Genomic DNA, 17,255 nt, shown 5'->3' with positions numbered 1-17,255 from the left:
TAGTGAACTGTGAAAACTGTGTTCATATCTTTAACTTGCAGGAAAAATCCACACCAAGTTGACATGAGGACAGCAAGAGTGTTTTTAGAAGTAGCAGAACTCCATCGAAAACATCTAGGAGGACAGCTGCTGTTTGGCCCAGATGGCTTCCTATACATTTTTCTTGGAGATGGCATGATCACTCTAGATGACATGGAGGAGATGGATGGTTTAAGGTACAAAAACTACCAGTGGATAGACTTCTATTATTGTGCACAAAGACCTCTTTGGCTCAGGAGAATTGCAGGTGCTTCTGTGGTTTTTAAAATATTTCTTAAGTACAAGGGTATAGTCAAAACCCAGACCAGAGGGCAATTGTAGTACCTGGTTTTAAATTAATGGAATGGAATTAATTTAAACATTACATCGTTTCATGTTTATGGTAAGAGTGTGCTCCTCTACTTCTCCTTTCCTCCATCCCAATCACAAATGTAAGTTAAAACACATTTTGGTTTCTCCTGTTTCTTGTAACAAGAAAGTTCTGAATCCTTATAAAAAAGTACCAACACCTGCATTGAAACTGTACAATTTTTTCTCACTTGCTTTCTATATAATTAGTCTTTGGATTGTATTGTGACTAGAAATCGTTGAATTCAAGAGTAGGATCCAGAGTGTGAGCAAAAAGCACTTTGTAATTACAAAGAGTTTATATCCAAACTTACTCTAGATGACAAAAGACATAAAAGACTTAGTAGCCTTATATTTGAGGCCCTAAACAATTTTGATGTTTAGAAAGTTATTCTTATGATCAAGTTGCTTCCCAACAACATGATCAGAGGCATTTTAGTCTGCACATAACAAGGCAAGATATTTGCCCAAGTGAATCTCTGAAAGGCTTTGCTACACTTCTTTGGACTTGCATCCACCATGAGGGACTTGCATCCATCACTACATGATTAATCAGTAAAGTGGGTTGTTTATTTTGCTGGCTCACTCTAGTATTATATGGATTAAATTTACCAGTGAAACACCTTTAAAAACCCAATTATTTTACCCTCCAACTCTCTCAGTGATTTTACAGGTTCTGTATTGCGCCTCGATGTCAATACTGACCTGTGCAATGTCCCTTACTCCATCCCACGGAGCAACCCACACTTCAACAGCACCAACCAACCTCCTGAGATTTTTGCACATGGACTCCACAATCCAGGCCGGTAAGTAAGTTTCCACTAAACTGAAATTGCTCTGGAGCAGACAGTTTTCAACCCGGCTTGCTTTTACACAGACAGGCAGCAATATTTCAGTAATAAAAGCACTCGTGAACTTTTTGAATCTTCCACTCCTCCACCTCCACACATATGTCACAGTTAGAAACAAATGTACATTGGCAAAGGGGAAAGAGAAGAGCATGCACAACTACTACAAGTCAGGACCAAAATGACAGAAACAAAGTACAGAATTTTTAGCTTTAATCAGTAATAAAATTACTACCTTTGTGAAAGAAAAGAGCTTAAAGCAGAAAGCTGGTAAAGTACAGCTGAAATGGAAATCTTGACTGGGAAAAAAAGGCACGTGGAAAACAAATGAGAACATCTGGTGATATCTAAACAATAGCAAGGAGGAGAACAATGCTTTAACTAAACAACACATAATTCAGCAAATTAGGTGGGTGGTAGTACTGAAGTGACATTTAAAGTCTTGGTTTGAAAAAAAATCAGAAAGTCAAGTTGTTCAGATAAGGACTTGATTCTGGACTTTTTAACAGTCCAAAATTCCTACACCATGTAAGTTCATTTAGCTTAAGGTACTATTCTTTCCAGGTGCTATATTGCAGACTACATTATATCACTAGGGAAAAATAGTTTTATTTCACATTAAATAGAAATGTATAGGAATGGGAAAGTTGTATTATCTCCTGTATATAAATTCAATGCATTTCTCAGGTATTTTGGCTCAGCATGAAATAGGTTGCTCAAATGAAACAATAGGCACCACAAAGAAACAATAATGCTTTAAAATGTAATGCTTCATATTGATAGTTATATGTCATGAACTCACCTTTCTCATGGATTTTCTCTTTTTTTTTTTTTGTTGTTGTTTTAAAGGTGTGCTGTGGACCGGCACCCAACAGATGTAAACGTCAATTTAACTATACTTTGTTCAGATTCAAATGGAAAGAACAGATCTTCAGCAAGGATCTTACAAATAATAAAGGGCAAAGACTATGGTAAGTTCTATCCAGGGTAAAGCTGCTGGCAACAGTCAGGTTCTATTATTTCCATGGAATAATAAACAGAAAGCAGAAGAGAATATGTAAAGGCCTGTATAGCCACGATAGGAAACTTACAGCATAGATAGGATAGACAACTTATCTGAGATAGAAGTGAAATTTCTATCTTGTCAAAAGAAATCTTCGATGTAGAAGCAGATAAAAGATGCAGGCCAAAACCAAATGGAAATGACTCAACTTTGTTCTTGTTGGTGTAGAATATCACGTAAATAAGATTTAACAAATTTGACAGTTGCTAGTCTGTCAAAGATCTCACTGTTGCTGCATATTTTGGCTCATAAAGAGAATATTTTGGAATATCAGGAAATGATGAAAACGCATTCTTAGTTTTCTTAGTATTCTTAGTCTTTCACAAATAACCTTTTGAGACAGAGAATGGAAACCTCATGTAATGTGCCTCTTATAATGGAAAAAGTGAGATAGACAACAGCAGACCACAACCAAACAGGGACATGACTGAGCTCTGTTTAAATGTTACTAAAAATAAAAAACTTAGAAAAAGGCACTATGCTGCTACTTCATAATAAATTACTAGTTTAGATTAGATTACAAAAAGATAAATACACTCAATTAGGGACTCTAAAATATTAAAGTGCTTCATGCTCTCTCTGAATCAGTATGATTGCCAGTCACAATTTCAGTTTGATGTTTAACTCTGATGCTCACCAAGGTCCCTTGCAAGTTCAGGCAGGCCAGGTGACACTTCCTCTGAGCTATCACCTGCCTTGACTGCCCATTTAGCAGCTTGTAAATTCCTGATGGTAACATGTGATAAATGCCAACGGTGTCTAAAGGCTTTGAGAACTGGCCTGTCTTCTGGAATGTAGCATTTCCCTTTCTAATCACATCCCTGGGTTCTCCCACCTGTACTCCCCTTAAAAGCAAAGCAGCTGTGCTGGCTGGCACAACAGTACACAATAGCATAATGCAATTGTACTACTTTAGTTATTGCATGGATTTTCTGTGTCCATTTTATAGAAGCCAAACCAAAGAATAATATTTGGTTAACCACTGCTCCAATGGAATTTTGACTGCATCCTTATTGCAGAGTAAACTAAGCAATATTGTGTCTGTCCCGAGCAGCTTGCCAATATTAATACTAGGCTGTGGGTCAATGGCTTCAATAAAGAGTTCATCACCGTTTTCTCCCCCATAAAATTTCAGCTCTAACTCATGTAGAACAATCTGGGAAATGCATTTATCAAAGGCTTGCAGATAGCCTGCTGACTAAAAAAAAATCCTATTAAAAAATGGTCAACTGGCTGTGGCTTTTTTAAAAATTATGCAGCTAGCATGTCAAATGGAGCCTACTTGTACCCTAAGTGGTATTTGATTGCATGAATAGGAAAATGTACACTGAAACTTCCTTGAAGAATTGTTTGATAGGACTAAACTCAGTGGTTTTGTGAAATAAAAAAGCAGAAAAGAAGTATAGGAATTGCAACTACTACAGCAGCATAAAATAAAGTACCATGAGAAGATACAGCCAGCAATAGTAGTGCTTTATGGGATATAACACACATACCAGGTTTAAAACTGTGAATTGGGAAGTTTCTCAAACCATTGAAAGGATTTCAAAACTAATTCTACTGAAAATCACTGGAATTTCTGCGCTGGACTCTACAGTGAATGGGGTTATTTTGTTCCTGAAGTTCAGGAGATCCAGTCTGCAGACTGATTGACATATAGAAATTAATAGCAGTAATCACTCTGGTTTCAATGGAAGTTCAGCCTAATCTTTATGTAGTTTTATTCTCCCAGCTTGTGCACATGGAAGAAAGCAATTATAGCCTCACCTTTTGAAATCTTTAATGGATTGTTTCCCAAACAGACTTTGTTGTAATTTTCTGATTTTTTTTAACATCTCATTTCTGAGATGTTAACATTACAATGTCAATGCATCTTGAATTCTGAGGAATCTTTAAATGGAATTAATCTTTTTAACTGAAGCAGTAACGTTTTCCTAGATGTGCATCAATATGAAAATGCATATGATCTAATGCTACGGTAGTTCCTTTTCAGAGAGTGAGCCCTCCCTTCTAGAATTCAAACCCTTCAGCAGTGGCTCCCTGGTTGGTGGATTTGTGTATCGGGGCTGCCAGTCGGAGAGGCTCTATGGAAGCTACGTGTTTGGAGACCGCAATGGGTACGTGTGGTACAGCTCACTCTGAACAGAAATGCATGGCAAGTGGATTTAGTCACTCAGCTGCCTGTGTCAGTCTTGTATATTGTGTCACTTGGCCAGTTTAGCAGTGGGGTAATGCAGATTAGATTCTAGATTTGGGAATAAAATAGCACAGCACTCTAATGCATGCTGACATACAGAACGTACCTAATCCTTGGAAAAAGGTACAGAAAGTCGTAAGACAAGGAACTGCACAGATGTATGTATGAAGCTACTTGCAACAAGTGTTTACTTATTTATCTGGACAATGAAAACCCTCTGTTCAAAATGTAATATAACTTTTTTTTTTGTATTTGTGAATGTAGAAATTTTTTAACGCTGCAACAGAGTCCTGCAACCAAACAGTGGCAAGAGAAACCCCTCTGCCTTGGCAACACTGGCTCATGTAGAGGTTTCTTTTCAGGCCCTGTCTTGGGATTTGGAGAAGATGAATTAGGTAAATACTAAAAGAATTTTTCTTAAATTACAAGGGTTATCAGTAATTTCTGCAGCAGTGTTCATAATTATAGTAAATGTTTAAAAAGAAGGCTATCTGTCCTTTGCCAAAGCTTCTCTCACTGCTCTCAGCTATACCTCAGCAGCCTTGTAGGGAGAACTGAGAAGAGGATGTGTTGCTGGAAGGGGCAAAAATCCTTATTGTGTCTCACATGCTGTGAACCTGGCACTCACTATGACACAATGTATAAAATACTTGCTTTTATTTCCAGCACTACGGAATTAAAGGGCAAAGATATTGCATGAGCAGACTGACCCCTCTTTGCCCTTCATCACCAATTTAATTTTTTTAATCAATTCTCTACTTTGTGAAAAAAAAAATCTCTCATTATAGAATGTTTTTCACATTTTAACATCCATTTGGGGAAAGTGCTTATATAAATTTTCAAATAGCAAATGATTCCTTTGTATATTTCACTGTTTCTTCTGAAGTTTTTAAAATCTCATTTGGCAAATACAACCAGCTCACAAAAGTCATGTATTTAACATCTTAGGAAAGGAGAAGTAATTTATTGCACTGTTTTCCCTAACAGGTGAGATTTACATATTATCAAGCAGTAAAAGTATGACACAGCCTCATAGTGGAAAACTCTACAAGATTGTTGACCCAAAAAGGTGAGTATTGCACTTCTTTTTGGGATCAGCCCAAATAGATTAAAAACCAGAAGGTAACTGCAGTTCTGTTCATGTGGCTGAATTATGCAATACTGTTGTTCAAAAAAAGGAAAATTCCCAATGCAGGGGGCTCCCTAAAAGCAAATGTTCCAGCAGCAGCAAGCAGAATCAATTCACTGTCTCATAGGAGGCGAATGTCAGAGCAGCAGAGGGGTAACCAGCACTCACTTCTGGGAATTTTTACACTTTGACATTGTGCTGAAAGCTGCCCACTTTCCCACCTAGATGTATATTCTTAGCATGTTTTCATAGAGAAGTTGACCTACTTAATTTGGAACCATATGGACTGGTAGAAGATGCTCCTGGTAGTTCTGAAGCCGAGTGATTTGTAAGTACCACAGAAAGTTATGCAGCATCAGTGGAAGGCAGATGCTGGAATTCTCCCCAGTACTGCTGCTTCCTCACCTGCCACTGTGGTGGGACAGGGCACAACAGAAGCTGCCTCCAAAAATCAGCACTGTGTAACAAAACAGGTTCTGTGTACTAAACAGCAAGCACAGAAAATAACCAGTGAGTCCTAGCCAGGGTCAGTTTGGCCATAAGTAAGCTCTAAGGGACTCGTTCAGTCTTTCCCAAATATCTCTTCAGTCTTTCCCAAATATCTCTTCTCCTGTTGTACAGGAGATAGCACCAATGGACAATAACAGTGAGGGCTCAGTTCTCAGTAGGTGTAGTTGTCACAGCTTACTGATACTGAACATACCCCTTCCATACCCCTTCTATTATATATCTCTCCCTTGGCAGGCTTGGAGCACCAGGAAGGGAAATCCTCTGTCCTTGGACTCTGTGCCAGAAATACAGGGAATTCTTTAACCATTCTTAAAGAACTTCTTCCAAAGGGCTTATAAATCCCACTCAAGTGATTTATAAGACATAGAATTTAATAGGATTGTTCTAATTATTTAGACTAATTTACCAGTTGTAAAATGAGGATAAATGAAAATTATCAAGCCAAAGCTCCTCAAGGCATGATCTTTGCAGAGCAGCTGGATGCATGAAAAGATTAAGGAATCTGGAAGGACTGCAAAAAGCCAGTTCCCAACATGACCCAGGGGCCCCAGCAGCAATAAGAGCTGATGACTAGCAGATAGATACTCACTTTAGCTGGGGAAATACCATGTTCTTCATGATGGATCTTGCTGCTCTATCAGACCAAGTTCTGACATGTAAAAGTTGCACATCCATCCTGCAAAAGTATCAGAAATCAACACAAAAGGAGTCAGCCATCAGAAGTGAAGTTTTCTGTATAATACTTTGACCCCATAGTACCCTACAAAAGCAGCTGCCTATTTGTTCAGCATCTACTTCAGCATGTTCCTCCATGGGTATCAGATACAGTCAGACTTCCATTTTTGGCTTTCCTATTAAGGGAGGAATTTATTTTCTTGTCAGACTTAAATTCTAAACATTGTTAGTGGGATAACAAGGGAATACAACAAGAAAATCATGACACTGGTTGCACACTGTACTGTAAGTTAGAGTTTCAGGGGTAGTGGACTTTCCATGTTCTATAATTGTACTATCCCAAAACTACAACAAATAATTTGAAAGCAGATGTTACTGCAGGTTGGTGCAGTCTGTCAGTCAAGGTTATTATGTATGTTTTATTTATGCTTTCTGGTATTGAAAACATTTTTTAGAACAAAACTTGCCATTCTTCCTGGGATTGTTTAGTCTGTTGGTGTATGGTTTTAAGTGAATTTTACACCCTAAATCCACTATTAGTATCTAATTACATGGGGCTGCCTTTTTTGACCTCAGCTTTTTGTTCTTGTTACCTCTTCCAGTAGGGTGGTCTTCAGCTGACATACCTGAAAGGCCAGACCTCCCATTGCTGCACTCATGGTTGGCTGTTTTCATGCATGGAAAAGGGTCAAGACTGTGTTTGGTTACTGGTGAAAGTAACCAGAAAACTATAAAATACTTTTGTAAATTGGCACACAGTTGAAATTAAACAGACTGTGGCACGGGGATATCGTTTTTGGTAACTCTTCTCAGAAGCATGGGATAATTTTCATTCAGGCAAAGTTTTGAGTTTTGCTGTCTTTCAGTCTCACACCACTGCAGCTTTTAAGGGAATGATAGTGAGTGACTTCCACAATGGAGCATTGCAGATGTATTTCCCATTCCATGCTGAGTTCATACCACCCATGTAAACAACTTAAAAACTCCATGGCTTTGGCAAATGTTCATGTAAAGTTTTAGTAACAAATTAATGTTATTTACAAGATAATATTCTTTTCCATGTTAATATTTTGTTGCTTCTCCTCGTGGTGTGCACCACACCAATACAACAAATATTCACATAAACCCTACCACAATAAGCTTTGTAGAACACAAAGTAAGAATGCTACAGGTGGACTATAGGTAGGTGGTAATAATAAAATAATGAACCTATTGATTTGTCATGTCTTAGAAATTCATCACTTACTAAAAAACCCCTGTGAGAAGTGGTCCCTGGCAGACCTGTTAATTTACAAAGAGAATCTTCCATGCCTGGGGCAGTGTAGAAGAACAAAATTATCATGCCCTGGAGTAGCCCCTTGCTGGAAATTAACAGTTCCATCAAAACCCAACCTTCTTCTCCTTGTGGTCATTTGTAAGCTGCTGCAAGCTTACAAAATTATTATTTTATTTTAAAAAATAAACATTACATGAAGGTGCAGGGCTTTATTTCTTTTGATCTTTCTAGAATCATAGAAACATTAAGGTTGGAAAAGACCTCCAAGATCAGCAAGTCCAACCTTTGACAGATCACCACCTTGTCAACTAAACCAGAGCACTGAGTGCCATGTCCAGGTGTTTCTTGGACACCTCCAGGGATGGTGATTCCATCACTTCTCTGGGCAGTCCATTCCAATACTTAAAAACCCTTTCAGTGAAAAAATACTTCCTGATGTCCAACCTGAACTTCCCCTGGCACAGCTTGAGGCCATATCCTTTTGTCTTGTGGAAAACTACTGCATAATCAAACAAAACCATGACTCCTATTTTTCTTGTCTCAAATGTAGCTTAAGACAGAACTCTATTACTTGGACATAGAAAAAAATCAAATTAGGTCGCAGGTTAAACATTAGGAGATCAGAAGATGAGACTAATGCAAAACTCTTTGCATAAGTCTTCAACACTCAGCAATGGGAAAATCCCATCCTACAACAATCCTTCAAGTAATAAAAATGAGGTGTTTAACTGAGGTGATATATGACAAATTGATGAACATGATCAACACAGAGGTTCTGAATCCCACAATTGCCAAAGCAGTTTGAAATACAGAATTCCAGGTACCACAGTAAAAGTTCTGTTCAGTTCTTCCAAATACTTCATATCAATAACTAAATAGACCCCCATTGAAAGCACTGAGTGAAATAATCCTTCTTTTTGTAAAAAGGTTGTTATAATGATACATTAGTGCCTGAGAGCTCACAGAAAATGAAGTGATTTAAAAAAAGCCCTAAGCATGTGAAGTGCTGCAAAATATAGGTATACTACATATTACCAAAAATCCCAGAGAGAAATGAGTATAGCCAATAGGATATTTAGCTCTGAGGATGGAGGAGATGTGGGAAACATTAAAAATTACAGGCACATAAAACCAACATTGGGCACATTAGTTAAACTGGCAGTTGAAAGACATTTTTAGTTAAAACTGTCTCTGAAAAATACTTCCACTGTTTGAGGATTATCAAAAAAACCCATTAATACTACTTTCCAGGGATTGGTACTAGTGAGGAAATACAGGGAGAAAGACTTATGTTCTTCTCAACTAAAAGGTAGGGTTAGTCAGATATCCTGAAGGTCAATGCAAATACTAGCATTTTATAAATTGTTTTTGTGACCAAACACCAAAATCTCTTTATTTTCTAGTTTCCTACTTTCTGTTTTATAACTTTTCTATCATGTTTTCTGTTTCTAAAAATACATACTAATATCAATCACAAAAGTGTTGATGAACTGAAAAGAAAAATCAGCTAAGTAAACAGTGAGGTAGAAAATGTATAGGGGTCAAAAGATCCCAGTTAGTCAATAACAGAGAAAATAGGAGACAAACCCATTAGAAAAGAAAAAGCAATCATTTTTCTAGCATGATGAGAGGAGAAAATCAACTGTGAAAATGAATATTTAAATAAGTAAGATTTGTTGATAGGTCCGTACACTCTGTAATTTAAACATTATTACTAGACCAAGAAGTAAGAAAATAAACTTTGTATGGTGGAAGAACAGCCATAAAGAGGCTTTGTAAGTTTTCTTTCAGAATATTTATAATATGATCTCTTTAATTTCTAAGGAAATTACAGATAAAAGGAAAGATATCCAGAGAAGAGTCTAGAAGTGACAGACAATGCAAAAGTTTTCCTTTTAAAATATGTGCTGTGAAGTTTTAAGTGTGAAGCTTTAAGAGTTTGCCACCATCCATAGAGTGATTCCAAAGGGGATGAGTGGCTGTTTTGACCAGGATGGCTCACTGAAACCAGCAGGTGATTTTTATGAAGGAGGGCAGAGCCTGAGCACGTGTTCCTGCACACAGAAGAAGATTTCCTCTTCCTCTCCTCGTAACACCTTATAGATCTGGACTTCAATGTGTTTCAGATCAGCAGCGGAATTGCTGCTTCCCGTTGGATTGAAACTTGAACTTGATTCAAACCATCTCACTCCTCTTTCATGCCCCTCCAGAGTATATAATTCCACTTATCATCCTTTCCATCATCACCTTCCGGGGTTTCCGCTGTCGGAGAGCATTTCCAAACAGGCTGATTTCAGACACCAAGGGACAATATCTAGGCCATGCCTCATTTTGACGCTGTTCAGGCTCTTTAGAAAACCATTAGTGATTTGATTTTTTAATGTGAGTCAGGAGTGTTTGGTAGTATGACAGAAGAAAAGCATTTATGAAAGTGAAGCTCTGTTTGAGCCTTCAATTCCTGTGGAAATGGAAACACACGGTTTTAGAGTAATCTGCATCAAGATACTCAGTTCTGATAGTTATAGATAAACTCCAAAGCTCCTACTGGAAACGCTTTGTAGAAGGAGACAATTTTGTTGGTGAATGCCCTCACCAACCCAGGTGGGCCATATGATTTCTTTCTGTTCAGAAAGTTACTATCCCTTAAGTCATTTGAGGGAATGGAAAGCCAGAATTAATGTCTAATTATGTTTAGTTTAGCTGGAGCATACAAATTTCTTATCTCATTTACCTACCCACATGCAGTTACTGTTCCCACAAGAGACACTAAAGAGAAATTAGAGCTTTTTGCTAATACCAGTCTAGAGAGTTTCACTTTACAGAAGTACTTCACAAAAAGTCCTTTGTAACCACGATGGAAAAACCTAAGGATTTTTTTCAATCACATCACAGCTCACTGACTGTAAAAGTTTTTGTTTTGGTTTTATATTTTTTCCCCTTTTCTTAAAGTCTTTCTAGCATTGGCTATTAAGGACTTCTCACTTTTTATCGCTTTATAAGGAAAAAAACAGCTCAGTTTATCTTTTGCTTATTTTCTGGAGCCTGCAGGAAGCCTCTGCCATCCTAAAGAAAGCCACACATAATAAAGCAGCTTTAGACCAGTAAGCCAGTCATTCCCAATTCATCAGTCAAAGTGTTATGCAAGTGGCCCCCTAAATTGATAAATTCCCACAGTGCCTGTTGACCCAGCTGCCAAGTGCTCATGCAGCAGGTGTTGTTTTCATGACCACCCTGACAGTAATACAAACTGTTTAGCAGTTGCATTGACCTCTTAGCTATTAACATTGATACAGGCTTCGCTAGGGACTAGTTTTCAAACATGACAGAATTTCTTAAGACTAGAGGTCATGAACAAGTATACCATATAAGAATAAATTTGATATGCTGCTGAGTTTAAATCTTAAAAGCCATGAGTTTTTTCCACATTATTCCCATGTAGTAAATCTGGAGACAAGTAACGAGCTTTTGGCATCTCTCCCAGGACTAAAGGTATACTTTTTAATTTTAGAAGCTGTACCTGAAGAGATGCTATATTTATTCTATGACAAGCAGTAAATTTAGGTTATGACAAGGAGTGAAACAAAATTATTTTTTCTTGACATTTTCCCTTATAAAGGAAAAAACCTCAACAACTGATGCACAAATGTTGGTGATATACTTAAGTATCATTCTAATACCTAAATCTTATGTGCAGGTAATTGAATCATAATTCCATATATTTTATATCAAGATTTCTACAGCAGTGTCTCCTGTTTGAAATCTGAACATTCAGGAATTTTGTCTGGCTTTTTTTCCCTCATTTTAGTAGGGAAGTAGAGATTTTTGATATTGTGTCAAAAGCCTGCTGGAGAAATTGTTTTGTGTTCAGTATCATTATTTTACTGCAGAGTTTGGCCCTCCATTTGCATTGATTTATGCACATCTGAGTTACAGATAGCACATACAGCAACTAACTCACTCTATGTGTTCAGTGGAGCTGCGAACAGAGATGCGCTGAAGAAAGCATGAAGTCCTGAGCTATGCCAGAATGAGTTTTAATCTATTAAAGCATGTTGGACTTTTAAATGCCTCTAAACAGTAGAGGCAGCTTTCTTCTACTAGCTATGGTAAGGCAGCAAAAATTATTTTACACATTGCACAGTCAAGAATTCCCGGCTCACTGCACACGTCAGCGAAGGGATCCAGCGAGGCCCCAGCCCCCAGTACAACTTTTCCTTCGTGTTCCATACATTTAGAGTTGTTATACAGTTTCATGAAAGCCTGTTTTAACAAGCAAGATATACTGTACTGTACTGTATATATGAACAGCTCTTTAAGATAACTAGAATTGTACAGACCATATAAATAGTCATTATCAGCTACATTTTTGGCTGACTTTCTGCGGACCAAATAGTGCTTACTGTAAGAGTAATCAAGCTGTACCCTTTAGAGTTTTATAGATTGAGGGATACAAGGAAAAAAATTCTCTCCAGCCCAGAGTGTGGCTCCATCTATTCCTCTCCATTTTCCACATCAGGAGACACAGCGAAGCACTGGTTATATAAACAAAATCATGGTCCTGTCTAAGTGCAGGAGAGATCAAGTCCCAACAGTCGGTTTCAGGACTTGCGTTATCTTTGTGAGACTCACTTCAACTTGTGCTCAGCCTGAACATTTCCACCTCTTCCAAGCCCTAAGAATGCAAAGTGTGAGTGCTGTGGGGCAGAGGCTTTCTCTCGATACGTGTTGGTCCCAGAGCAGCGCTTGAATCCTGAGAAAGAAGTGTGGCTTTTCCCAGAGCACAGCTCAGGGAAACCAGCCATTCTCACACGCGAGGATTCCACTGCAGCTGCATTTGTATTCCTCTTCTCCTAAGGCACCTTGCCAACCAGAAATTTTTCCATCTTTGTTTCTACTCCACCCCACCATTAATAAATATTATCCAAGGCTGATGAGTGCAAGTTCTTGACTGATGGTAGAATAAAAGGCGAGGTTATATTCACAAGTACCGAGAGCGGTAGAAAACTTTAAATCATAAAAGTGACCAGCCATGCTCAGCTGGATTCAAAGAAGTGTGACTTCTGCCTTCCTAATTGCATACAAAAAGAACCATGTATTATAGCATTATCATAGACAAATACTTCACATCTATTAATAAAATAAATCATTATCTTCCCAAATAAAACACCTTTGTGACTTAAGAGGTCATTCTTTGCTAAAGATATGCCACTGGAGCTCTTTTCCAAGAGATGCTGCAGGAGCCTGAGGTTATGTTTCTTGCTAAGCTTTGTACTGGAATTGTGCTTGAGCAAGAGAAAGAGAAGCCTCCCATTTTAAGTAACTTCAAATAAATGAGCTTTAAGTAGTGACAGGTAATGAATGTTGCATCCTGTGCAGTTGGCTAAACAGAAATAATTTCAAATGTAGATTTTTCTTCCAGATGTAGGAATTAAAAGACAGATCTTTTTACCTTAAATCTGAACAAGTCTCCACTGAAAATCATATTATTCTCTCTAACCGTTTCCAAAACAGCATTGCATGTGAATATTGCTTATAATTTTTTAAGGGTAGGAACTTTCTTAACTAGAACATATGTAATGTACTCATTGCTCATTACAGAACTGGAATTCCTTACAGGTCAAAAAAATAATGCATTCTATTTAAAAGACAGCTGTGGAAGTATGTAAACAGTAAAACTGAAAGGGTTTCAAATATGCTGCACCAAAGGTGTCAAAACATGTTTCAAATCCCTTAAATAATACAGGACCTTCAGTGTGATTCTCAGAAATGCTTTGGAAATTAGGACTTGGTGCTATGCTAAAGAAGCACCTTCACATTCTTTCTGTCTTTAACATCTTTGGGGAACCAGTTCTTGTGTGTGGATGTTTAAACAATCATGGTAGTAATTAAGACTGAGCAGAGAAAGTGCTATGCTGAAACCAACCAGTGGGCCTGTACTCTATTACTCTCTTTCAAGGAAAAATGCAACAAACCCTGTAGTGAACCATTAACAAGATGCACATCAAAATAGGAGGGGGAAATGTAAGCCCAGTCAACTGGTGAGGAACTTAAGTATGAATTCTTATTTTTTAAAAAATTATTTTTACCCTATCTAATATTACTCTGAATGGCACCATTGCACACAGAAATATCTATTTAAAATCCTAGTACAACATGGGCTTCAGGTATCTTTTGATATCTTAGTAGTCACAAATTCAGCTAGTTAATTTTATTTTCTTTAGCTTAATTTTTTCCCTTGATGTTTCTTCTGATGTTGAAATGGGAGATAAACAAGACTGCTAAATTTTTTTCTTCTTTTTCTTCTGTCACTGTTTTCTACACCTCCATCATACCTGTTTTTTCTCAGACCCCAAAAACTATCCTTTCCTCTGCACAGGAGTATCAGTCTAGGAATTTAATATGTGACAGAGTAATCAGTGCACAAGCTGCTATTCCAGCTATTTGCACATAATTGGGGTGTTAATACTAATGCCAGTATAATGAACAATGTCTTATTCTATTCTATTCTATTCTATTCTCTCATAGAATTTTGTTTTGGTTTGTTTGGATTTAGCTGGACACTTAGCCAAGGTTTCTCTAAGGTCCCCACTAAACTATTAGAATCTTTTTCCTGCTCATTTCAAGCTTAGTATGTAGATGATTTCCTAGAGAATGAGTAATTTTGTATTTGTCACTAATTAACTTAATTTTCCATGATGCTCCTATTTCAATTACTTGATTAGATCACTTGGGAGATCCTGACATTCTTTTCCAAACTTGTACCTGTGCAACCAAACCTACAGCAGAGACACAACATGGTACCTCTACTAGGAACCTGTAGCCTTTGGATGGTCCTATCATCCTAACCAAAACATCCAGTGTCAGAAATATTTTAAGCCATCTGAACTAGAATTTCCTTTGTGCATACATTCCACAGAATCACCTGATGGCGAATGGCTGAGTTTGGAAGGCACCTCTGGAGGACACCTGGTCCAACTGCCCTGCTCAAACAGGGACTCCTACAGCCAATTTCCCACACAATTTCTGAGTATCTCCAGTGATGGAGACTCCACAACTCTCTGGGCAACCTTTGCTAGTGCTTGGTCACTCTTGGAGTGAAAAAGTCTTTTCTGATGTTCAGATGCTTAAATAAGCATCCAGAATGCACAATTCAAATATCATTCTATGGAAATATGGAAATAAAAAGCCAGCAGTTTAAAGCTGAACTCGTAGACAGAGGAAATACTTCTGCAAATTATTACACATCATAATGCCATAAAACTTGTTCAGGTTATTCTTCCCCCTTTCTTAGGGGAAATCTAGATGAGCTAGAAATGAAAAAAAAACCACCATCACTGCCTGCAATAAGCTGGCAGCTTTATGAAGATAAACTTTCAGCAAGCTGGTTTTGGCAGGTTCATGCTTCAAGAATTCTCAAGGAATATTGCTTAATCTTGTGGAAGATCTCTAAAGGCAGTTACATAAAGTAATAGCAAATTGTACTGTATTTTCCTGTAACAGATCATCTATAGGCTTACTTCTTTTTCTGAGGAAAAAAGAAATCTCATTATTTTTTCCACTGATAATACTACAGCAGAGAATCAGGTCTTTAATTTAAAAATCAAAACTTTTCTTCTTGATCCCAACTTTTAACTCTTTGTTTGGTTTGTATGGTTTTTTCAGGCCTTTAGTCCCTGAAGAATGCAAAAGAACAGCTCAGCCTGCACAGATACTGACATCTGAATGCTCAAGGCACTGTAGGAACGGGCACTGCACTCCCACAGGAAAATGCTGCTGTAATCAAGGCTGGGAAGGAGAGTTCTGCAGAACTGGTTTGTATACAGATTCACACCAACAAGTGAAAAAAGCAGTGACATGTCATAATTGGCTTTTAATTATTTGCTCTGAGAAATTTTCAGTATATGTTCACCAATATATTATATTGGCCTTCAGGTGTAAGACAACATTAGAAAATACTGATTTCATGAGCTGCAGGAGAACAATAAGTCTTTGGATGAATGCAACTGCTAAAACATCTAATGCATTGTGAGCCAGTGCAGAATGCAATTGATAGCATAAACGTGACAACAGTATTCTTTTTTTTTCCACCAAGATTTTCCAATGAAAGGAGATGCAGTCACTACATGTCCTGTGTGTGGACATTCACCTTCCACTTCCAGTATCATCACTGTCAGTGTCAGAGAGGTGACTTGTCAGGAGAGATGATAAAGAAGAACTGCAGGTCTCCATTGCATCTTTTGCACTTCACTAATTTAATGCATATTTTTTAGTTTTGGTGCATTCTTGCTTGGATCCTGCCAAATGAAAGGGCTCCAGTTTGTTGAAGAGAATTCTCTGTACAATGTATCACTAAACAGCAAATAATCAATGTTGTTGTCTTCCATTATTACAGTCATTTCATCAAGTCCTATCTTGTTGCTTTAGCTTTTAGAAGTCACTTGGAAAAGTGACTGTGATTGAACTAAGATGATGGGTGTGCCAGCCAAGGGATGAGGTGAATGAGCCTAGAGTGTCACAGCTGTGCCATCACTGTCTCAGAGGCCATGGCTCTGTCTGAGCTGTGTCATTTTGGCCAGTACAGCTGTTCCAGAGCCAGCCTGGGTACCAGGAGATGTCATTACAAAGATTTTATTCCTCAGCATCAGCAGAGTCCCCTGACTGGGCATATTTTGGACAGCAAGTTTGACCACATGAGAGATTAACACCGAGATGTCCATATTGTGGCAGTAGAACTCAAAAAAATAGCAAGGACTAAGGGAAAACAAGGATCCCACGATGGATCATGGATAATCCAGGTTGGAAGGGCACTTAGGAGGGGCCTGGTGAAGTAGGGTCAGCACTTATAGGCTGGAGTGTAAATTTCAGCAACCTCCAGGTTTTTAGTGATGAGCAGAAGTGACTTCGGAATGAAATGAAATTATTAAACCACTAATACAGTATCTTACTGGCAAAGATTCATAAGCTGACCATCCAAAACACAGCAATGAAGGCAGGTTAGAGAAATGGATGAGGTAATCTGGCCAAATATCCCAACTTCAATTGTCCTCACTTTCCAGAGCCATCCTGCTTTTAGAGAATGAGGCCCATTCTACAGCCTTTGTCCAAGTGGAACTTAAAAGTAAAAAATGCCTCCAACATGAACATAAATGGGTCTTGAATAACCTGCTTTG

At 38.0% G+C, this 17,255-nt stretch overlaps 2 protein-coding genes across 8 annotated transcripts in view; one reads left to right on the top strand and one right to left on the bottom strand.

Annotated features, from left to right (window-relative positions):
- Positions 1 to 17,255, bottom strand: part of ANAPC10 (anaphase promoting complex subunit 10) — a 144,218-nt gene that overhangs the window by 33,508 nt on the left and 93,455 nt on the right. For all 7 annotated transcript variants that reach the window (XM_077176990.1, XM_054633322.2, XM_054633321.2 and 4 more), the window contains one exon: positions 6,724 to 6,810. In XM_077176990.1, the coding sequence (XP_077033105.1) occupies positions 6,749 to 6,810 (62 nt within the window). In that variant the 3' untranslated portion in view covers positions 6,724 to 6,748. The remainder of the gene's footprint in view (positions 1 to 6,723; positions 6,811 to 17,255) is intronic.
- HHIP (hedgehog interacting protein) overlaps positions 1 to 17,255 on the top strand; it is a 75,409-nt gene that overhangs the window by 49,848 nt on the left and 8,306 nt on the right. Inside the window, exons 6-12 of the mRNA XM_054633473.2 lie at positions 42 to 215; positions 1,050 to 1,193; positions 2,085 to 2,206; positions 4,292 to 4,415; positions 4,760 to 4,890; positions 5,483 to 5,564; positions 15,748 to 15,896. Coding sequence (XP_054489448.1) covers positions 42 to 215; positions 1,050 to 1,193; positions 2,085 to 2,206; positions 4,292 to 4,415; positions 4,760 to 4,890; positions 5,483 to 5,564; positions 15,748 to 15,896 — 926 coding nt within the window. The remainder of the gene's footprint in view (positions 1 to 41; positions 216 to 1,049; positions 1,194 to 2,084; positions 2,207 to 4,291; positions 4,416 to 4,759; positions 4,891 to 5,482; positions 5,565 to 15,747; positions 15,897 to 17,255) is intronic.

Source organism: Agelaius phoeniceus, chromosome 4, assembly GCF_051311805.1.
Source record: "Agelaius phoeniceus isolate bAgePho1 chromosome 4, bAgePho1.hap1, whole genome shotgun sequence".
NCBI lineage: Eukaryota > Metazoa > Chordata > Aves > Passeriformes > Icteridae > Agelaius > Agelaius phoeniceus.
The sequence above is the reverse complement of the archived record's forward strand: the minus strand, read 5'-3'. Positions and strand labels throughout refer to the sequence as shown.